Consider the following 23,853-nt stretch of genomic DNA (forward strand, 5'->3'; position numbering starts at 1 on the left):
AACGCCGAATTCCAGTCACCTTGTTGGGTCCAAACACGGAGTTGTTGCTGACTAACTGGCACTCTTGATAGTAGCTCTTGACATGCTTTCTTCCTGTTGTCCCCCGCAGGATATTTTGTTGCAAATATAGTATGGCGGGTGTTGAAGTGCCACTTTATATATGAACTTTTCATAGATGCAATTTTTTCATTGCATATTAGACACACCGCAGAACCTGCTCTCTCCACAAAGGCAAATTCCTCTGTCCATTCCTACTGAAAAGTACGATACAACTCGTCTTTTTTAGTTTTTTTTCCATTTTCTCACAAGGGTTTCTAAAATTAGCTGACAAACGCAGAAAACGAAACTAAAAATGAGGGAAGTTTACTTCACGCACATGTGCACATCGGCCGCTATTTTCGACAGAAAAATATGGCGACTCCCACTTGAACAGTGTCTCTGCCTCATCTGCGTTGCCTATGCGATTGTTAGATAAATAGATTGATAGACACAACTACATGCATGTTTGCAGCTTTCCCACTAAAATTACTTCAAAACGGCTTTCTAGTCACCGGTAGCCGTCGCTGTTTCGCGCAATGCGCAAAGGAGTATAATGAATTTTTTTTTAAAAAATTAATAATTAAAGATTTTTCTGCAAGCCAGATGCAGCTGTCAAAAGAGCCAGATCTGGCTCGCGAGCCATAGGTTCCTGACCGCTGGTCTAGTGGGAAAGCGCCCTAATGAAGCAAGTTACTTTGTTCGTCAGTTTTATTTTCCACACGACTGTTTATCAACATGTCAAAAGAGAGTCGCGCAGCTACATTTTGCATCATTACTGCTAAGCCCAGTCCCATGAAAGACATGACATTGTCGGCTGAGGTTGTTTATTTGTGAAGGCACAATCATGTACGAGAGCGTCAGTCCTCAAACTGTCAATGAGCTGTTTGTGGGTCGTGATGTCAGGTGACGTGCCTGTTGAATTAATGAATCAAAAATACGTCATATGCATCTCATTACACGACACTAAATACAAGTAGGTTTTTTATTACACTGTACATTTATATACTGTGTATGTGCTTCGAAAAATCAAATAGAACTTTGAGTGTTACTCAGTACAGTCCCAAGTCCAATATGTTATACACCTCAAAACTTAAGAGATCAAACTGGTCTCATGTGTTGTCAAGGAAGACCTCTAGATTAAGTCTGTTTTGCTTTTTCTTCATTTAAATTTTTTTTTTTTTGTAATGACGCTCACAAAGTGGATGAACATTATGGGAAAAAACCATTTCCATTATAAGTTTGCTGTCAAAGTAAACATAAAATGTGAATTTCAACAAGAAGTACAGTATAGTCTTGCTCATAGGTTGAAGGGAAGGACAACACCTAATGTACAGAAAATGGCCTTGTTAAAGATGGTTGCTCAAAGTATTTATACACACATTTTCAGACCTCTGAGAATGTAGAAAATAATGTTAAAACACCAAAAGTGACACTGCTTATACGCACACATATGCTAATAGATTAGAGCAAAGGTGCACATAATAATGGGTATTACTGATGTAACGAGGAAGGGCGGACGATCTGGGATGCTTGCGTTTAATTGGCTAAAATAGTACTGGCATTGATCAAATGTCTGCCCCTATGGTAGTCATCCACTTTCTGGAGATACTTGGATATTATTTAAGTTGTTGCCACTATTGCACATAAAAAATGAAATTCTGTGGATTTTAAATTTAATAAACAAGATTATTTCTTCTAGGATATGATTCTACAATTGCAACTTTTTGTCCAAGAATAATAACGTAATGTAAAGCACGTTGTAGCGAATACAGCTAAGTTAAAGTAATACTAGGTAAGTCTCAGTGTTGGTCGATTTTAGCGATGCAGGTGGACAAAAGCGAACAAAAACTCCACTGTTTTGCCTTAAGGAAGACTGCCTTTTCTATGAGAACCAGCGCACAGTGTCGTAAAATCATGATCTCCCGGTCACCTGCAGATGGTTAAATAACATTTCTGTTTTCAGCGGATGTGTGAAGGATGAGTAGCAATAAGGTAATGAATGCAGTTGTGGCTAAACAATAGCATATGACGATGTTAATAATAAGAAACGTTTGATTTTGTACCAAATTCTCGCACTGGCCCATAGAAGAACTCGTCAGCGCTGACAAGTTCGGCTGGGGGAGGCCCAGCAAGTGAAAGCCGGGCCAATGTTTATTCTTGAGTGTCCTTTTATCCTTGCCTGGTATAGACCCCACTCACATGACGTCACAACCACGCCTCCGCGCCATATTGTCCGTCAGCTCGTCGTGTTTACGCATTACCGCTACGTAAATTCCTCCTATTATGGTGTGTTTTTCTGCTCGTTAACATTAATAATCAAAATGGTGAAGGCGTGTGAGGCGGTTGGTTGCAGTAACAGAGAAGATAGACGGACAGACTTGAAGTTCTACCGTATTCCGAGAGACCCGGAGAGGAGAGCGAGATGGACTGCTGCAATTCGACGAGAAAACTGGGCACCAAACGATCACCACAGACTATGTAGTAGTCATTTTATACCTGGTAAGATGCATTTAATATATGTTTAGAGGGTTTTGGGCTGACAACCACAATTAAGATCATTGCGAGGCTAATCGCCAACAACATAGTTTCAAATTCAAGATGTTTATTTCTTCCGCCATCATTATTTTTTGAATAATATTTAGCTGGTACCAAGTGAAAGAAGCTGGCCTCATCTATTGATCATCAGTTAAACAGGTGTGTCCAAACTTTTTGCAAAGGGGGCCAGATTTGGTGTGGTAAAAATGTGGGTGGCTACCTTGGCTGATTTACGTCGAACAAAATATTTAAACAATTTTTAGCAAGCCCTTCTGTGTGTCACATTTGCTTTATTTATTTATTTTTTAAATCATAATTTCAACAATCTCGCCTTTGTGGCATTCTCTTTCGACACTCGGGCTCTTGCGAAATACTGCTGCTGTGAAATTAAACTAGCTTCAAGTTGCTATAATTTCTCGCTGCGTATCTTCCTTGTAATGTTGTCGTACATGTCAGCGTGTCTTGTTTGGTAATATCGCGTCACATCGAACTCTTTAAAAAACAGCGACTGTCTCTTTGCCAATGAGCCACACACAGTTGTTGCGTATTGTATTGAAGAAATAGTTCAATATCCACCTATCCTTGAAGCGTCGGCCATCGAAGTCAACTTTTTTTTTTTAATTGATTGTCGCCATTTTAGAAAATTGGAAGTAAAGGGTCACACGGGGTAATGTTGCTTAGAGTGCTGCTCTTAAAGTTTTTCTGACTGTCTCAGGAAATTAGAATATTGTGTATTCTAATTTCCTGAGACAGTCCTGTATATATACACAGGACTGTCTCAAAAAATTAGAATATTGTGTATTCTAATTTTCTGAGACAGTCCAGTATATATATATATATATACATATACATATATATATATATATATATATATATATATATATATATATATATATATATATATATATATATATATATATATATATATATATATATATATATATATATATATTCCTAGCTGGAATGTTCAGTCAAAATGGATGCAGTCTCCTGTTTTGCCTGCCTCCATGTTCAAACTCTCCATGGTGAGGATTCGTTTGGCAAGACTGTAAGTGACTGGAAAAACTAAATTGGATTGCATTAAATTGGATATCTCCACGCAACGCAAAAATCGGCATCTACTTCTCCACAGAAAAACGCACGTGCTCACACAAGCACGCACGCCCACACACACATAGCTGGGATGCCTGTACAGTACTTACGAGCATGGGCTAAGCTACTAACCGAGCATACATCTTTTATATCACAAGCTATAAAAGAAGTGTCATTCAACTAGTTGTCAGTCAACATATCATCACAAAGGTTATGAAAATATTCCATAAAGGTTGAAAAGTTATTTAGTGTTTGCTTTAAGTTCATCCATGAATTTTCCGTAAAGATACGGAGTAATTTCATTGTATACAACATTTTTTTTCTCTGAATATCATGTATTTACTTTTTTCTCATTATAGTACAACGTTATTCTCTCGGCATTGGGACGTTGTTCTTGCAGTATTACAACGTATGACTTTATTCTCTTAATAGTTTAACCTTAATAAAGTACACATGACACCAAAAAGCATGTTTATTTCATATTTCTCACGATGTTTTATGCCCCTGAATGAAAAGGACCGCTTGGTGCGAGGAAGCAATCGTTTTATGTATTAAATTTTTGAATCCCGCGCCATTAAAATGAGTGACTTCCGGCTCCAGTCTCGGGTTTAGGACGCATGCGAATGTGACGTCACCCAGGTCAGCATCTCACAATACAGCATTGCTTTGTAACATGCAGATGGACTGCGGATTCAGCTAATTTTGCGGATTTTTTTCGTTTATTTTTCGCATCACGCCAGCCAAACGGCTGCAGAAGATTGTTACTGCACCAGGGAGATGCGTGTGAGCCTTTTAGGGTTTCAAACGGTTCCCGTTGACCTCGGATATTGGCCAAAACAAGCCCTACTACTGTGGGACCATTGGACTTACGAGGAAGTGAGTAAACAATGTATTTTGTATTATGTCAAATACTGGGATCATGGCACACATTTTGATATGGAGGTTGCTTGCATTTGGTGGCTGACATGCTCCTTGTCCACCGAGAACTGCACTCGGCCGACGACCGGCTGCTTGTCGCCCCCCCCCCCCTCCCCCCCCCCTCGCCGGGAGAGCGCTATACTCGGTTTATTGCCCTCTTCGTGTGCCTGGTTTTCTGTCAGAAATTACAACTTTGTGTTAAAAATGGCCGGGAATACAGCGATTACAAAGTAAACACTATAAACTGTTGTGGACGCTAGAACCCTATAATGGTAGGCGTGGCTAAACAGCACACTAAAAGACAGCAGATTAAAATTTCTAGTCATCTGTGCTTTGCCAAATTGTTTTATGCAGTCGAATCGTCTCTAAATATGTTTCTAATTCACATAATAATGCTATTTATGACTTTTTAAAATTCTGTTGTAGGCACTTTAATCTCGTAATATTATGACTTTATTCTCATAGTTCTATTTTGTCCCAGTGTTTTATTTGGCCCTAATACTCCGTCTTACTAGACTGCAAGGGCGTAGATTTGCATAGGGACGGTAGGGACATAAAACTACCTACATTTCCGGATGCTCAAATTTTCCTCACCAACTTTTAAGCAACCTTATTTGCATTATGTAATGACTTCAGTGCTATAGTTCCTTTAAAACGTCTTCCTATATGTTGTAAGGATAGAATTGATCCTACCAATATTAAGTGAATTACAGGATTTTTATTATGTTCAGAATTACACTGAACCCTTTTCACTCCCTGAATGTGCCAGTCCATTTTTCCCCTCAAACGCACGTTTGATTGGCTGATGACACTTCCCCCCCTCCCCCACACACACACCCATTCACAGCCCGGCCGAAATACAACATGCCGCCTCCCCCGCCCCCTTCAAAGACGAGGGATATTAGAATTTTTTTTCCCGACAACAGCAGCCAATTTAAGTAATGTAGAAAGACGTCAATGTTGTGGAGGTGGGGAACACGCCACTAATTTTGCTACTGCTACAGTGCTTCAACTTTTACTCACTGAGATATCTTGAAAGAAGAAAACAGCTAGCTAAAAATAAGCTTAACAGACTTATTTTAATAAAAATGTTTGTATATTTAATCTTAAAAGAAAAACTTGTTTGTCAAAAATATTCTTAATTCAAGAATATTGTTCAAAACATTATTTGAAAGAATTTCTTTCTTGTTTTCGGGGAAAAAAATGACTAACTTTTAGATGTATGGGCCAAGGGCGTTGGTTTGCATAGGGACGGTAGGAACATATCACTACCAACTTTTCAGGATGCTCAAATTGTCCCCACCAACCTTTAAGCAACGGAAAATGCATTATATAATAAGTTCAGTTATACAGGTAATTTAGATTGTATTCCTATATGTTGTAAGGATAGAATTGACCCTACCATTATCAAGTGAATTATTTTCATTATGTTCAGACTTACATTAACCCCTTTTCACTTGCTGAATGCGCCGGTCGATTTTTTTCCCCTCTCAAACGCACGTTTGATTGGCTGATGACTTGACCCAGCCCCGTCACACACATGCACGCTCACACTCACACAGCCCCGACAGAAATACATGTCGACAACATGTTGCCTCCTACGCCCGCTTCGAAGAGGAGGGATATAAGAAGTTTTTTTCAGCCAGCAGCAGCCAACGTATGTAATTTAAAGGCACCATTGTTGTGGAGGTGAGAAACACACCATTAATTTTGCTACTGAAAGTCCGAACTGTATCAGAGTTAACATAACATTAAAGAGCATACGACAGGAGAAAAAAAGTCTTAAATAGCATTATTATGTGAATTTCGAATCATATTTTGAGACGATTCGACTATATACAACAATTTAGCAAAGCGCAGATGACGAGAAATTAGTCTTTTAATCTGCCGGTTAACCACGCCTACCATTATAGGGCTCTCGCGTCCCCAACAGGTGGATGACGTCAGCGGGAGACTGGGCTCATCGGTTTTACTATTCAGCCCATTGAGGGGGAACTATTCACAACGAGGTAAACGCGATGAAGAGAGCTGCAAATTGTCATTGTTTCTGTCTCTTTACTTCAATATTTTTTTTTTTTCAATATTGTCATTTCCCTTCCCCGGCTTCGGAGAATGTAACCAAACCAAGAGGTGTGACAGCTAGCTGACATGCTAACCCGAACCGAGTGATGTTTCAAAGTCTTCGAAGCGGAAAATCACACATAACTAGCCCGGATTATTTGACATGACGACTGGGTTGTCGATTGTTAATGCAGATCGGCAAACCGCCCGGCGGAGAGCAATTTACAGTTCGTTCGGAGGAGGGCGGCTGCAGTTGTTGTGCAGCTAACGTGCAGCTAATGTGCATGAGGAAAGCTTTTTATATCCCTATCAATGATCAAATGTAAGTAGTCCTTTATCTAAAGAAAGTTTGTAGTGTTTACTTTGTAATTGCTGTATTTGTATTTGACATAATACAAAACAAGATGTTTACTCACTTCCTCATAAGTCCAATGGTCCCACAGTAGTAGGGCTTGTTTTGGCCAATATCCACGGTGAATGGGAACCTTTTGAAACTCCAAAAAGGCACACGCGCCTCGCCCTCATAAAGCAAGATTTTTCTGCAGCCGTTTGGCTGGCGTGATGCGAAAAATAAACGTATTAATCCGCAAAATCAGCTGAATCCTTAGTCCTCATACACAACAGTACGGCTGTTTAGTGAAGAGGACGCCTTCACCCGTACACGCCACAGCGCCCTCCTCCTCAATGCAAGACCGAAGCCGGAAGTCACTCATTTTCAAAACTAAATAAATGTAGCGATCGCTTCCACACACATCCAACCGGTCCATATCATTCAGGAGCATAAAAAAACGCATGTATTATGAAATAAACATGCTTTTTCGTGTCACATGCACTTTAAACTGTGTGAACTCGAGGAGGAAGCTGCTTAGAGAGAAGTGTCCTACTGTTTGTGTTTTCTACTGTTAAGGATAGTTAAACTGTGAAAAATGTAGTGAAGTCTGCTGGAAACTATAGAGCCAGAAAAACGTTAACAAGAAGCTGCTTACAGAGAGTCGGGTGCTGCATAACTTCATATGTTGCTCACACAACACAACACACCACATAATCATAATTAACTAAGTACATTTAAAAAAAAAAAAAAATAGCGTTGTGATCGACTGGTCGATCGTGATTGATGTAATGAGCACCTCTGATTCAGCATATCAATTAGGTTCATATTCGCGAGAAATGTAGCTCTGTTAACCAAATCTGTTTGGTCTGATTAATGTTCCATCCCGAGCTAAAAGTGTACATGCAGGTTATTCTGTTATATCGTCCCTACCAATGTTGAGACCAAACCTACGCCCCTGCTAGACTGATAAAAAATGAAGAAAAATACTTGCTCCATTGACAGGTGTTCCTAATGATTTGGCATTATTGCGCACGTGAAAGACACCCAAGGAGGAGGGACTCAAGTGTTTGAATGAAGTCAAGTCACCGCAGTGTGGAACTTTCGTTCATCTCACACTGCTTTTAGTTTAGGCTCTCACAGAGGACGCGCACCTCTTCAGAAACAAGTTGTGAGCCTTGTTTGAACTTTTTCCACCCTCATTTAAAAACGGACTTTTAAAAGATGCCATCAGGGTGTTCTTCTCCGAAGCGGAGATTCTGTCGTGGGGAGAAAGTTTGTCAATAAGAACAAGACTGGAGATTCTGCAGGATGGAGAGCGGCACAACGAGCGAGCAGTCCATGACGGGCCGCACCATGGTCCCCACCATCCCGTCCATCATGTTCGTATTCGGCGTGGTAGGCAACGTCATCGCCATCGCGGTGCTGTGCAGGTCTCGCAAAGAGCAGAAGGAGACCACCTTCTACACGCTGGTGTGCGGTCTGGCCGTCACCGACCTCCTTGGCACCCTGCTGGCCAGCCCGGTCACCATCGCCACCTACATGAAGGGCGCCTGGCCCGGCGGTGAGCCCTTATGTCAGTACTTCGGCTTCACCTTGATCTTTTTCTCCCTGGCCGGGCTCAGCATCATCTGCGCCATGTCCGTGGAGAGGTACATTGCCATCAACCACGCGTACTTCTACAACGATTACGTGGACCAGAAGCTGGCCGGCGTGACTCTAGTGGCCATCTACGTGTCCAACGCGCTCTTTTGCGCGCTGCCCGTGGTGGGCTTCGGCCGCGTTCAGAAGCAGTACCCGCATACCTGGTGCTTCCTGGAGTGGCGGAGCAACGCGAAGAGCGAAGCGGCGTACAACTTTATGTATGCGGGATTCAGCTCGGTGCTGATTCTGGCCACCGTGCTATGCAACGTGCTGGTGTGCGGAGCTCTCATCCGCATGCACCGGCGATACATGCGTCGGACGTCGCTGGGCACCGACTTGGCCCGCGGAAACGTGGACTCGCGCAAGAGGGGACGCAGTTTCGGGCGTCTTGCCGGTGCCGAAATCCAGATGGTCATACTGCTCATCGGCACGTCGGCGGTGGTGCTCATCTGCTCCATTCCACTCGTTGTGAGTCATTGCCTTTGTGTACAAGTTCAGTCATTCTTTGAAAAGTAGACATAAACTAGAGCATTTCGAAGATTGTTGTCGGCTTCTACTTTTTTGAGCCTTAAAGGAAACTATCTGAAATAATGATTATCTTTTCTCAATTTACCTACTTAGAGATATATAGTAATCTGCTGATATATTTAGAGCAAACTTTTTTCCCCCGAGGGCAACTTTCAGAAAAATCATAGGCTGCAAGGGCCAGCTTGAAATCCTTCCACTTTCATGTGTCAAAACATAGGATCGGAAACGAGTATACAAAGTACAGTTTTGTTGTTGTTTTTTTAAATAATGTCTTTATTTTTTAAATGATTAATTATTGGCTGCCATTGATGGCTATATAAGTCCAATCCATTTAGGGGGTAGAGAGATCTTCATCCGCTAGCAGACCTCCCATTCAAATTGGAATGGAAGACTATTGCTGTCAATGGCTGTGAAATATGATCACTCACTGCCATCCTTCCCAGTTGCGATGGATTTGATGCCTATAACTATGAATAGCTATTAAAATATTAAAGGCTACAACAAGCAACAGCGTAAGGATATTGCAAAAATAATAATAATTATAATAATAAACCAGCAACTATATAGTTGATTTCATATATACAGCATATAGAAATGGCGGAAAACACTCAGGTGACTTGAAGTTCCCCTCTGAGACCCCCAATTTGGCCAAATTTCAAAATTGTCCTGTATGCATGTGTGATACATCATTGGAAAGCTTAAAATCTCAATTTTCTGGGGGGGGGGAGGATTTTGAACAAGACGGCATTTAAAAAAAAAACAAAAAACAGCAAAACCCTAATTGGGTGAGAGCACGCAAGAGCATAAAGAGGCCATGATTTTAACGAGATATGATCGCGTACTTACCTCTTTTTGATCCAAAAACTCCATGTAGCATGTATCACCGAGTGTCAAAACACAGCTGTGAATGGCCACAGCCGGGTTGTTTGAGGATTTTATGGGTGAAACATGGCAATATAACAATGGTCGTGATGCAGAAATCGCAGACATCAAGGAGTGGTCGAGATTTTCATTTTCATATATTTACACTTTTAATTTTTAAATTTTTTTTATTTTCTTTGTTTGGATCGATTATTTATAATCTAAAATATTGGGCAAAATATGAAAGTAACGAAAAAACTACAATTAAGCGATACTTAAGAGGTAGATATGCGTGCCTTGTTTACAGACGCAAACTTTTTCATTGTGACGTAATTTGTTTAAAAGTTTGAAATAAGCGAGTGAATAATTTTTTTAAGTCGTTTTTTCTAACAAAATATTAGACATCAATTAATGATGAGTTAAAATGACAGACATTTCGAGTAATAAATACGATGACTTACCTTCTTTTTATGGCTAGGTTGAAACAAAATCGGTTGAGCGACTTCTGTAAACGGGGGATTCCAGGGTAAAACGGAAGCGCAGTGAATCTGCAATGTCACCATATAAACATATTGTTCTATCAAACACAACAGTTCTTTTGGCTTAAAATACAGCAGTTTATTTTAAAGAGGGGTGCAAGAGCAGAAACTGCATTTTCTGCCTTGTCTTTTTCCACCATATACAGTGGGGAGAACAAGTATTTGATACACTGCCAATGGGAAAACCCATTGGCAGTGTATCAAATACTTGTTTTCCCCACTGTATATATACATATATATATATACATACATATATATATATATATATATATATATATATATATATGGCGGCACGGTGGCTGAGTGGTTAGCACGTCTGCCTCACAGTTCTGAGATCAAGGGTTCAATCCCTTCCACATCCCAAAAACATGCATGGTAGGCTGATTGAACACTCTAAATTGTCCGTAGGTATGAGTGTGTGCGTGAATGGTTGTATGTCTCCTTGTACCCTGTGATTGGCTGGCAACCAGTTCAGGGTGTCCCCTGCCTACTGCCCATAGTTAGCTGGGATAGGCTCCAGCACCTCCGCGACCCTCGTGGGGAAAAAGCGGCATGGAAAATGAATGAATGAATATATATATATATATATATATATATATATATATATATATATATATATATATATATATATATATATATATATATATATATATATATATATATGAATGAATGAATGAATTTATTGTCATTATCATCATCGAATCATCAAAAAAAATCATTATCAAAATCATTAAGTTTCAGAGTGTTCCACACTCTGAATATATATATGAATATACAGTATATATGTGTATATATGTGTATATATATATATATATATATATATATATATATATATATATATATATATATATATATATATATATATATATATATATACACATGTATGTATATGCAGTATATATGTATATATATATACATATATATGTATATACAGTATATATATGTGTATATATATATGTTTGTTTGTGTGTATGTTTATAAATAGAATAAATAGATAAGTAGATAATAAATAGAATAAGTATACAAATAGAAAACGTCAAGTCAAGAAAATCTCAACCAATTTAACACATCGGATTTTTAAAATCATATATATATATATATGTTTATTCATGGAAATAAAATAACACAAATTCAACACCGTTCCCTAGCTTGATTTCAACATGTTGGCAGGTTTTGACCCCTGCAGTAATGGAGAGCTGCTGTTTAAGTGTCTTGCTGCATCTCCATCTAGTGTTAAAAATATGCAACAATGCAGCAAAATGTAGGCTGAATTTAAACTTCCTGTGCTGGCCATATTCTATGATATGTTCATAATTTGCTGCGGGTCAATAAAACCTGGGCAGTGTACCGTCGCTTGGCCTGCGGGCTGTAGTTTGGACATCCTTGACATAAAGGAATTCATGTATTAATCACAAGAGATGGATACACATGTTTGTATCTACCCTTGAGTCCAAAGAACATAGCCTGTACACCAGCGAATATCAGTTATTCATATACCCTATTATGCAAATAACACAGATTTCGTTTTGTATGAGGGAAAGCATCATATATTGCCATTCTGCTTCAAGAGCAGTGTTGCCAACCACTGTGCAAATCAAGTACTATAATGTGCCTTGAGAGCTAAACAAATATTCTGTATAAAATTAAGCATTATCACTTTATTGATCTGAAAAAATGATTTTATTTATTTCAAATAATATATATTTGTTCATCTAAATATGAAAGGTACTTCACGTATTATCCGAGGAAGTTACAGTAAGCCTGCAGTTGCCATTCACACAACAGACCAATAGCTTTATGTTTAACGAAACAAACACATATTTCACACTTATTAAGACAATTTGTCCATAAAGTGAGGATTTTTTTTCAAGTGTGTACAGTCTACTTTTTGCGACAGTTTTGTTTGGTGCAGTGCTGTGTTTTCTCATGTAAAAAAACAATATGTGCTCTGACTTCTTAAAGTGTGGGAAACACTGTGCAGCTATAGCAGATTATAGTTGTTGTAGAACTATTACCAAACTTTACAATGCATAATGTCAGCAGTCATGTGCAGCAGTGTGGGAAACACTGTGCTACAGCAGATTATAGTTGTTGTAGAACTATTACCAAACTTTACAATGCATAATGTCAGCAGTCGCTACAGGGATCAGTGCTAAACTTCTATTTAGTATAAGTGTCAATCGATGTCAACTGTGAAGAATATGAAAGTGCGGTTTCTTCCTGCCTTTTCTAAAATATGGATTTTAGGTTCATTCGAGACTACATTGACTGTTAATGTGAATGGTCGTTTCTATTGTTTGTCCTGTGCTTGTCTAGCAACCAGTCTAGGGTTTACCCAGTTTCTTGCCCCAATGTCTGCTGCAATATGCTCCAGCAACCCCATAAAACCCCAATACAACAGGCATTCATTCATTCATTTTCCATGCCGCCTATCCTCACAAGGGTCACAGGGGTGCTGGAGCCTATCCCAGTTTACAACAGGCCGTAGGCGTGGTACACCCTGAATATTTTTGCCAGCCAATCGCAGGGCACAATGAGAAAAACAACCTTTCACCACACACTCATACCTAGGGACAATTTGACGTGTTCAATCAGCCTTCTATGCATGTTTTTGGGATGTGAGAGGAAACCGGAGTACCTGGAGAAAAGCCACGCAGGCATGGGGAGAACGCGCAAACTCCACACAGGAAGGCCGAAAGGGATTGAACCATTGATCTCAAAACCGTGAGGCGGACATGTTAACTATTCTCCCACCGTGGCGCAACACAATGGATATGGATGTACATTTGTAGGAATAATACAAACTGTTCTGAAAATATTTGGCCTACAATAAAGCTCACAGAATAATTGAGAGATTAGTGAAAATCATATAATCTGTAAAGTATCTAATCTAACCTGGATGTATTGTAGATCAGGGGGAAAACATTCTTGTCACTTTGAAGTGCCTTGAAAATTTACTTAGCTGGACAGCACAGCTTACTTAGTTCATCAGTTATGGTAAACATTGTATTGTTCAGGGCAAGTGCAGGTGTATTTCCTTTTCTCACACTGAACTTCCTGTACCAAGTGTGGTTTTACTTTATTGTAATGACCCCTCCCCCCAATAGATTCGAGGCCATGCTTGTTGTCACTGTTCTTTCCATATAATCAGGCGAAGCGAGACAAATTAATTTTGATAGCACAATTCAACACAAGGTGATTGAAAGTGCTTTACATCACATGAAAATCCAAAAACACAAATAAAATGGAACATAAAAAATACATTAAATCATCAAGTCTGTTAAAGACAAAAAACTGAAACAGAAAATAGAAATAGAATAATAAACTGAATAAAAAGCAAAAGTCATACAACTTGAAATTTGAACTAAGTCAGTTATGAATATGCTGTGGTAGACAATGTTGTTTTTAGCCCTGATTTAGAGGAGCACACTTCAGACCTTCAGCTAACCTGTTCCAGAGTTGAGGGGCATTGTAACTGCAGTGGTGAGAACAAGTATTTGATACACTGCCAATGGGTTTTCCCATTGACAGTGTATCAAATACTTGTTCTCCCCACTGTATATGCTCCCTTACCCTTCTTGGTTATTGTTCTTGGAACACCAACAGACCGGTTCCAGATGACCTTTGGGGTCTTGATGCTTCGGAGGGGTTAAACAAATCAAGAATTTATTTTGTCCCAAGGCCATTAAGTGTTTTGTAGACCAGCAGTAGTATTTTATAGTCTATCCTTCAACTCACAGGAAGCCAGTGCAACGTTTTCACAACCAGTGTAATATGGTCTAGTTTCCTTGTATTTGTAAGGACTCTGGCAGCAGCATTCTGTATTAGCCGCAGCTTCCTGATTGATTTTTTCCCCTTGTAAATATAGAATAGTAAAAATCTACTAATAATGAATGCATGGATTTGTTTTACCATGTGTTCTTTGGACAAAAGCCCCTTGATTTTGGTTACATTTTTAGGCGATTATAGGCAGATTTAGTTAGGGTTGGGCATCGTTTGAATTTGAACGGTTCCGATTACGATTCCACGTTTCGATTCCGGTTCCAAACGATTCCGATTCTTTCAATAGGCTGGGTCAAAAAAATTTCATAGTTTATATTAATTTCTTAACTTCTCGATTATTTTTTAAATTACATGAATTTTCAATTAACTATGAATTTCTCACAGGGCTATTTTTAGCATGCATATAAATATCAGTCTTTGAACTTTAATATGAAAATATCAGTCTTTGAACTTGAATATGATGAAGTTTCTTTCCACAGAAATGCACTTTCCCAAAGATATTTATTTTTCAAAAGCTCATGGAGAAAACAAATACACATATTCTTTTGCCTATGTTTTAGAGTGTCTTATGCTTTAGGCATTTTTACATGTTATTGAGCTCCCAGTAATGGGCTAACCTGGTGCAAAATATGAATTGGAGTGTTAGTCCCGGATCCCATCGATGCTCGACTCCCAACCCTAGATTCAGTGACGAATTTTAGATGGCTGTCAAAGTTTAGGTCTGAGTCAATAATTACGGCAAGATTTCTGACTTGATTCCTAGCTGTCAGTGACATTGTGACAAGGTGAGAGCTTTTTTGAACTCTCCTTTTTTGGTCCAAAAATGATCACCTCTGTCTTTCCCACATTTAACAGGAGGAAAGTCTGGCACATCAATTAACTGATTTGATGAATACATTTTTTTCTCAATGAGACTAAGGCATTATAATCATGTGGGAACACTGAAATGTAGAGTTGTGTGTAATCTGCATTGGTGTTCTGATGGGAGATGTTGTACCGTACCATAATTTGAGCTAAAGAAGCATATAGATAGAAGTATATAACAAAATGTTGACAACAAGATATCACTACGCCAGCAACTCTGCTATTGGACGAGCTCAGTTTCTATTTCGGGAGCCACAAACACACTCTTAAGACACTTCATACCACTGGATAAATGTTCAGCACGACCTCTTAAAGATATCTGACGGACAGCCCTTTACTGACTTTGATCTCAAGAGATGGAAAATGTCAGTAATTGTCCGTAGTCCTCGTTAGTAATCAGCTTTTCATATCAGAGTAGCATCTACTAGTGGGGCACTGCCACAATTGTCGTAATTGTTATTCTGTGGCTGCTTTCTACAGGTTTTAAATTGTTCCACTTCATTCTATATTTGCAGGCTCAGGTGTTTCTGAACCAATTGTATAAGACGCCTGTGGAACTACGCTTGGACAAAAACCCTGACCTGACGGCCATTCGCTTCGCCTCTTTCAACCCAATTCTCGATCCGTGGATCTACATCCTGCTACGCAAGGCTGTTTTCCGCCAGCTGGTGGAGAACATCAAGTGCCTCGTCTGCAAGATGGGCATCAGAGGCCAGAAGAAGCGCGATAACAGGAGCCTCCGCAGCTTGGACGCCGCGCCCCATCCGCCCTCCTCGGTCGTATCCAAGCAGGACTCACACTCACCGGTGTCTGGGGACAGCTCCCATACATTCTTGTACCTCCCCCAGGGAAGGGAGGCGCCCAGCAAGTGTTGCTGTCACTATCACAAAACTGAGAGTCTTTCATGGGCTTCGTCATGCGAACACGGCAATGTGGACCCAAGGACGGTGGGGGGCAATGTGCCCCAGGCTTCCCCAGCTAAAGACCCTGGGTTACATGTGTCACTCAGCACGATAAACACAGAGGAAAAATGCATTTGAACTTGAATTGACTTCATAAAGGAGCCCATGTGGAAGGAAAAACTGAGGCATATCTCTCAGGCAATCAGTCAAGAAAAATACTGTTGACAATGAGGACTTTAACACTGTTGCCTCACAGCAAGAAGGTTTGGAATGTTGAATTTCCAAGTACTTCAATCGGTGTTAAAAAATGACTAACTAGCTACAAAGCTCACATGTTCGGTAATGGTTCCGTTGTGACAAAAAGGGAAAACCATATGTTTGTTTTTCCGTCCACTTGTTAGCTGGTAGTTACTACCTGGTTCAGATGTTAACATCAGCAGAACAGGACTCAGGACATTTGAACTCTGGGATAGAACCATTTTTTATTCTGGAGCAGGGGTTAATTGGGTAAATTTTGCGTACGTAGTTTTATTTGTCTGTCTGTATATTAACTAGCTGCTGTTTAAGATCATATTCTTGATTCCAGGGACGGAAACAGTTTCATGCTAATGCAAATGGTATAACTGTAATAAAACGTTCCTCGAAGAAAAGCAACAGATGGATTTCTTATACATATTTTTGAAGGATAGAACCCTAGCATTATTATTCTCGGGTTGTTTCTACATGACTAAAACAACAAACAGAGAAACAAAACTGAGACTACCTAAGAACAATCAAAACAATATATTTTGCCATTTTAGATCATGAAAAATAATACTAAATATTTGCCTCTTGACTACATCACTCAACTCTGCTGGTGTTATTGTGATCAAATTTGATATCATTCCACTGGAAATGACCCACTTCTTTGTGACTCAAATGACGGGAAAAAAAAGACACCCTTCCTCTTTTTGAGCCACCTTGTGATAATCATTTTTGGACAGCTTTTTCAGCTGAAGTAGATGAGATCAGGCATCAAGAATAACAGCTGATTCATAAACTTGTGGTCAGCAGAAGCAGCAGTGAATGTGATCCTGCTGGGTGCTCTCTTTGTTTTGGATTCTAGTGTACAGATTTTTTGAAAAGACATGTTATTTCAGCTTCATGACTAATACGCGTTGTGCAGTTTTATTTTTGTGGTCAACGGAAACTGTTCCTTTTTGTGCCTGTGTTGCAATCCACGCAAATATTTCATCTCAAATATCTGACGAAGGTAAATGAGATTCCAGTTTGTGACACCTAATCATTTACATGTGACTGCCGGGAATATTCTTTCTACAAATGTCATATTGGGCTTAACGTGGTATTTACAAGTTTTTTTTTGTTCTTTTTTATCACATTTGTGATGGACGTAAGTCAAGTTGGACGATGTGGTGAAAGATGATGTTTTGAATGAAGTTCTCTTGCCAAGCTCAACTCCAAGTGCAACAACGTGCTATCGTACTCATGAAAATGTGTAAAGATGATCTCCAGCTTTTGTGATTTGTAGTAATACACAATGAATCTTAATATTTCGGAACAAAATCAAAAACTTTTAGAATTTGGTTTTACAGTATGTTGACTTTATATTTGACTTTATATTTGTATCGATACCTGAGTTCATGCTTGAACTTCCTACAATCAGAGTAACTTATATTTAAGTAGCTTGTATTTATTTAATAAAGGTTATTTTTCTTTCTTTCTTTGTTTATTAGTTCTTTGTAAAAGATTGATTAATTGCAATATTAAAATGAACACTAGGTACCCTTTAAAACTTTATAAAATATTTTCGTAACATTTGTTTTAATATGTCGACTGACAACTAGTTGAATGTCACCTGTTTTATATCTTGAGGGGTCTGTATCGCTTTCTTTGGCACTAACTTTGAGGAGGGTGGCAGGAACCCCGCCACACACACAAAAAAAAAAACAACTACAAATGTATTGACTGCTTTACGGCATAGGTCACTTCCCCCTTTCCCCTTTCATTATAAAGATGGAAGTCGATGCGAACGCTTTCGCGCAAATGCTGCAAAGATAGCAGAGCAACAAGAGACAAAAAGTTTTGTATGAGGAGGAAAAATTTTGACCGAAACGCGTTCGTAACCCGGGGACTACCTGTGTAGTGCTGCAACGATTAATCGATAAACTCGAGTATTCGATAAGAAAAAAATATTCAAACTAAATTTTGTTGCTTCGAGTATTCGTTTAATTAAAGTAGTGTTGAAATGGTTTATTTTGAAAGTATTTACATTTTGTTTTATTGATTAGCGTGGATAAACTGCCCTCTGGTCTGCCTCATTTCACATGACTGAATTCAACTGCTCCCTGTTAAGACCAACATAAGCTACGTTTTTGTTTGGGCTAATGTTTTTTAATGCATTTGTAATTTAGTTTATAGGTATATTTAGCCTTTTTTTGTGGGAATATGAGTCTTAACCATTTATAAAGAGCATTGTAAAAAAAAAAAAAAAAAGTTAACATTTTATAGCATTTAAGCTCGCGGACTTTTGCTATGTAAGTTAGCTAATTGTTCTTTTGTTGTACATAGATCCTCATTTATTTATTTATTTTATACTGTTTGAGGCTCATCCCTGGTATTTTGATTTTTCATGTTCCTTATCCAATTACTCGATTATTCGAACTAACTAGTTCATCGATTAATCGACTACTAAAATAATCGTTAGCTGCAGCCCTAATTATAAGCATCATATTATAGCTTCAAAGTCAAATTAGATAGTACTACTGTGATTTTGCATTTCTTTCGTGTTTTTATTATAAATGCATTTGCAAAGGTGTTAATATTTATACTCATGAACAGGATATTACTCACTAATGATTCATTGAAATATTTTCTGTTATTGTAATGAAAAAAACATTTACGGTAACTACTATTGATACGTTATTGTAGTACAGTTGTGCTAAAAAGTCATATTTTTTTATGCAAGTCTCTCATAATGTTACATAAGGAGGAAGCAACAGTTTCTCATATGACTTTTCCTGCTTACGGGCCCATCTCCAGGCCTTTGCTAGCAATATGACGGATAACCCCGAAAAGAGCAAACAAACACATTTAAGATTAAATCCACAAACAGACAAACAGGCCTATCATGGCTCATTACAGCTCATGCATGATGCGTCACACAGATAAGACAAAAGCAGAGAGCGACTATTAGAAGCGGATGGAAACGTCTGAGGGGAAGTTTCTACGCTGGAATAATAAACAGTTTCAAACTCAGTGTCCTTGCAATTAAGCTTAGACAAGCAATGGTTTGGCTTGAAAAAAAAAAAAAAAAATCCCACAGTCTCTGGGAGGACACCGCATGCGCTAAATTAAAGTGTCATGTTGTGATGTAAAGGAAGAGGACAGTATGTCCCCTCCACTTGTGAGTAATTGGATCTGTTTTCAACTAATTTGCTGACCAAATGGGTGTGTGCTTACCATCTGTGTAAGCAGGTGTGACTTCGCATTCATGTCAACATTGCCTCACTGGCTTGAATAGCACAGTTTGAACATATTAGCCTTGAATTTGCATTTACCCAGTTATTCTATTGGCAAATTTGCTACTGACACTGCATAAAAGAAGCTGCTGATGCATGACAAGACGGGAAACGGCTTGCTGAATACACCAGCGATGGGTGTTCCTGTCACTTTTAGTGTATGTTGACAAACCGCAGAACACACCTGCAGGTTTGACAGATCAGCCGTCAGTCGAGCCTGTGAGGAGACAAGAAAGAAACACAAAGTGGTCAACAGCACAAAGATGATGCAGAAAAGCTTTTGTGTCTTTTCGAGGACATGAGCTAACGAATTGGCTGTGTGTGTTTTTTTTTTTTTTTTTTTGGGATGCGTTCATCTATGTATCTATCTGCCAGCTGGTCGGTCACTCAGTCAGTCTGTCAGCCATCTACATAGGATGTACACAGTACATCTCATTTTAAAGGCTGTGCAGTTGTAATGTTTAAAAATGAAAACAAGGTATGAGCAAGTTATTGTATCTCTAAGGGAAGGGGAAGAAATGTTGTCTTCCTCCTGTGTGCGTCATAACAGAAAATTGATTGAAAAGTCTGGCCCATCGACCGACAAATATTTGATTGTTTGTTGATAACTGAAGGTCATCCTTTCATGAAATATAGCATTTGACAAAAAACCCACCCTGTCACTGTCCATTTTGCCAGTACGCGCTCATCTTTGCTGTTTATATGTACCATACATTGTATGCTTGCAGTTCTTCTTCCTTTTTTCCTTTACTTTATAGAAAAAACAAAATAACAGGGCGGCACGGTTGATGAGTGGTTAGCACATTTGCCTCACAGTTCTGAGATCAAGGGTTTATCCTGTGCTTCAACATGTGAATGAATGGTTGTTTGTCTTTTTGTGCCCTACGATTGGCTGGAAACCAATTCAAAGTGTACCCTGCCTACTGCCCATAGCTGGGATTAGGTTCCGGCACCCCCACGACACTCATGAGGATGCACGGAAGATGAATGAATGAAATAACAGCTGTGTGTTTTTTCACAGCTTGAAAAATGTATGTGTTGGAAAATTTGGGGATATGCGCCATGTCACAACCAGTACTGGAAATGAATTGCTTATATACTTTGTATCTTTAAAAAATGTTTAAAGCTTCATACAAAGTTAATATACTGTACTAAAATATTAGGAGCAGTGTTGGAGATCTTACTTTTAAAAAGTAATTAGTTACAGGTACAAATTACTTCTCCCAAAAAGTGACTGAGTTAGTAACTCAGGTACCTCATTGTAAGTGTAATTAGTTACTCAGTAAAGTCACTGACGTTACTTTTCATGTTTTACACGTTATTACATTATACATTCTATAACACCTTTCACATAACAGATGTTCATATTAACTGATCGAATTTTAAAATTTCACCTATATAAGTGTAATGGTTTACAAACTTTAACTTTCAAATGTTGTGAGATAAAAAAGCGTTTTTGGTTTTTCTGTTGCAAGGAACCCGCACCTAACGGAACGCAGGTACAGTGTATCACAAAAGTGAGTACACCCCTCTCATTTCTGCAGATATTTAAGTATATCTTTTCATGGGACAACACTGACAAAATGACACTTTGACACAATGAAAAGTAGTCTGTGTGCAGCTTATAGAATAGAGTTAATCTATTTTCCCCTCAAAATAACTCAAAATATAGCCATTAATATCTAAACCCCTGGCAACAAAAGTGAGTACACCGCATGGGAACTACGTACATCCCTAAATGTCCAAATTGAGTACTGCTTGTCATTTTCCCTCCAAAATGTCATGTGACTCTTTACAGGAGTGCTGTCAGCATTGCTGCAGAGTTTGAAGAGGTGGGGGGTCAGCCTGTTAGTTCTCAGACCATACGCCGTACTCTACATCAAATTGGTGTGAATGGCTGTCAACCCAGGAGGAAGCCTCTTCTGAAGACGGTACACTAGAAAGCCCGCAAACAGTTTGCTGAAGACATGTCAACAAAGCACATGGATTACTGGAACCATGTCCTATGGTCTGATGAGACGAAAATTTAATCTGTTTGGTTCCGATAGTCTCAAGCATGTGTGGTGGCGACCAGGTGAGGAGTACAAATATAAGTGTGCCATGCCTAAAGTCAAGCATGGTGGTGGGAATGACCCCCCTACCTCTTCAATCTCTGCAGCAATGCTGACAGCACTCCTGCAACGAGTCACGTGTCGTTTTGGAGGGAAAATGACAAGCAGTACTCAATTTGGGTTATTTAGGGATGTACGTACAGTTGTGGTCAAAAGTTTACATACACTTGTGAAGAACATAATGTCATGGCTCTCTTGAGTTTCCAGTTATTTCTACAACTCTGATTTTTCTCTGATAGAGTGATTGGAACAGATACTTCTTTGTCACAAAAAACATTCATGAAGTTTGGTTCTTTTATGACTTTATTATGGGTGAACAGAAAAAAGTGATCAAATCTGCTGGGTCAAAAATATACATACAGCAGCGCTAATATTTGGTAACATGTCCCTTGGCCATTTTCACTTCAATTAGGCGCTTTTAGTAGCCATCCACAAGCTTCTGGCAAGCTTCTGGTTGAATCTTTGACCACTCCTCTTGACAGAATTGGTGCAGTTCAGTTAAATTTGATGGCTTTCTGACATGGACTTGTTTCTTCAGCATTGTCCACAAGTTCTCAATGGGGTTTAAGTCAGGACTTTGGGAAGGCCATTCGAAAACCTTAATTCTAGCCTGATTTAGCCATTCCATTACCCATTACCACTTTTGATGTGTGTTTGGGGTCATTGTCCTGTTGGAACACCCAACTGCGCCCAAGACCCAGTCTTCGGGCTGATGACGTTAGGTTATCTTGAAGAATTTGAAGGTAATCCTCCTTCTTCATTATCCCATTTACTCTCTGTAAAGCACCAGTTCCATTGGCAGCAAAACAGCCCCACAGCATAATACTACTACCACCGTGCTTGACGGTAGGCATGGTGTACTTGGGGTTAAAGGCCTCACCTTTTCTCCTCCAAACATATTGCTGGGCATTGTGAACAAACAGCTCGATTTTTGTTTCGTCTGACCACAGAACATTCCTCCAGAAGGTCTTATCTTTGTCCATGTGATCAGCAGCAAACTTCAGCCGAGCCTTAAGGTGCCGCTTTTGGAGCAAGGGCTTCCTTCTTGCACGGCAGCCTCTCAGTCCATGGAGATGCAAAACACGCTTGACTGTGGACACTGACACCTGTGTTCCAGCAGCTTCTAATTCTTGGCAGATCTGCTTTTTGGTGATTCTCGGTTGAATCTTCACCCTCCTGACCAATTTTCTCTCAGCAGCAGGTGATAGCTTGCGTTTTCTTCCTGATCGTGGCAGTGACAAAACAGTGCCATGCACTTTATACTTACAAACAATTGTTTGCACTGTTGCTCTTGGGACCTGCAGCTGCTTTGAAATTGCTCCAAGTGACTTTCCTGACTTGTTCAAGTCAATGATTGTTCAAGTCAATAATCACTCACAAGAAATTGCTAATTCGTGTTGCTGTATGTATATTTTTGACCCAGCAGATTTGATCACTTTTTCTGTTAACCCATAATAAAGTCATAAAAGAACCAAACTTCATGAATGTTTTTTGTGACAAAGAAGTATCTGTTCCAATTACTCTATCGGAAAAAAAAATCAGAGTTGTAGAAATAACTGGAAACTCAAGAGAGCAATGACATTATGTTCTTCACAAGTGTATGTAAACTTTTGACCACAACTGTAGTTCCCATGCGATGTACTCACTTTTGCTGCCAGGGGTTTAGATATTAATGGCTATATTTTGAGTTATTTTGAGGGGAAAATAAATCAACTCTATTATATAAGCTGCACACAGACTACTTTTCATTGTGTCAAAGTGTCATTTTGTCAGTCTTGTCCCATGAAAAGATATCCTAAAATATCTGCAGAAATATGAGGGGTGTACTCGCTTTTGTGATACGCTGTACATACTGAACTGTGACTCGTGTGTATCGTCACACCCCTAATATGTATACATTTATTTTTCAACATACAGGTGAGGCTCTGAATCTCATGAAACATGTTTATGACCCTGAAACAAAAGTCAAAAGTTTGGACACATCTCTTAATTTGTGCGTTTTCTATATTTTCACTATTATTTACATTGTAAATTCTAACTGAAGACATCAAAACTAAGAATGAACATGTGGAATTATGTACTTGCCAAAAATAAGTGAAATAACTGAAAACAGGTTTTATATTCTACTTT

At 39.1% G+C, this 23,853-nt stretch overlaps 1 protein-coding gene across 1 annotated transcript; it reads left to right on the plus strand.

Annotated features, from left to right (window-relative positions):
• The first annotated feature begins 8,032 nt into the window (after positions 1–8,032).
• Positions 8,033–17,811, plus strand: ptger4a (prostaglandin E receptor 4 (subtype EP4) a). The gene is made up of 2 exons (XM_057832979.1): positions 8,033–9,085; positions 15,708–17,811. Exons 1-2 carry the CDS (start codon positions 8,285–8,287, stop codon positions 16,230–16,232), a joined length of 1,326 nt encoding a protein of 441 aa, XP_057688962.1. The 5' UTR covers positions 8,033–8,284; the 3' UTR covers positions 16,233–17,811.
• Positions 17,812–23,853: the final 6,042 nt, after the last annotated feature.

Source organism: Corythoichthys intestinalis, chromosome 3 (genome assembly GCF_030265065.1).
Source record: "Corythoichthys intestinalis isolate RoL2023-P3 chromosome 3, ASM3026506v1, whole genome shotgun sequence".
Taxonomy (NCBI): Eukaryota; Metazoa; Chordata; class Actinopteri; order Syngnathiformes; family Syngnathidae; genus Corythoichthys; species Corythoichthys intestinalis.

Bases quoted from the DNA above. Each gene is read 5' to 3' on its own strand.
- ptger4a (XM_057832979.1), top strand. From the start codon at position 8,285: ATGGAGAGCGGCACAACGAGCGAGCAGTCCATGACGGGCCGCACCATG. The intron at 9,086-15,707 runs GTGAGTCATTGC...CTATATTTGCAG, and splicing joins TCTGCTCCATTCCACTCGTT to GCTCAGGTGTTTCTGAACCA.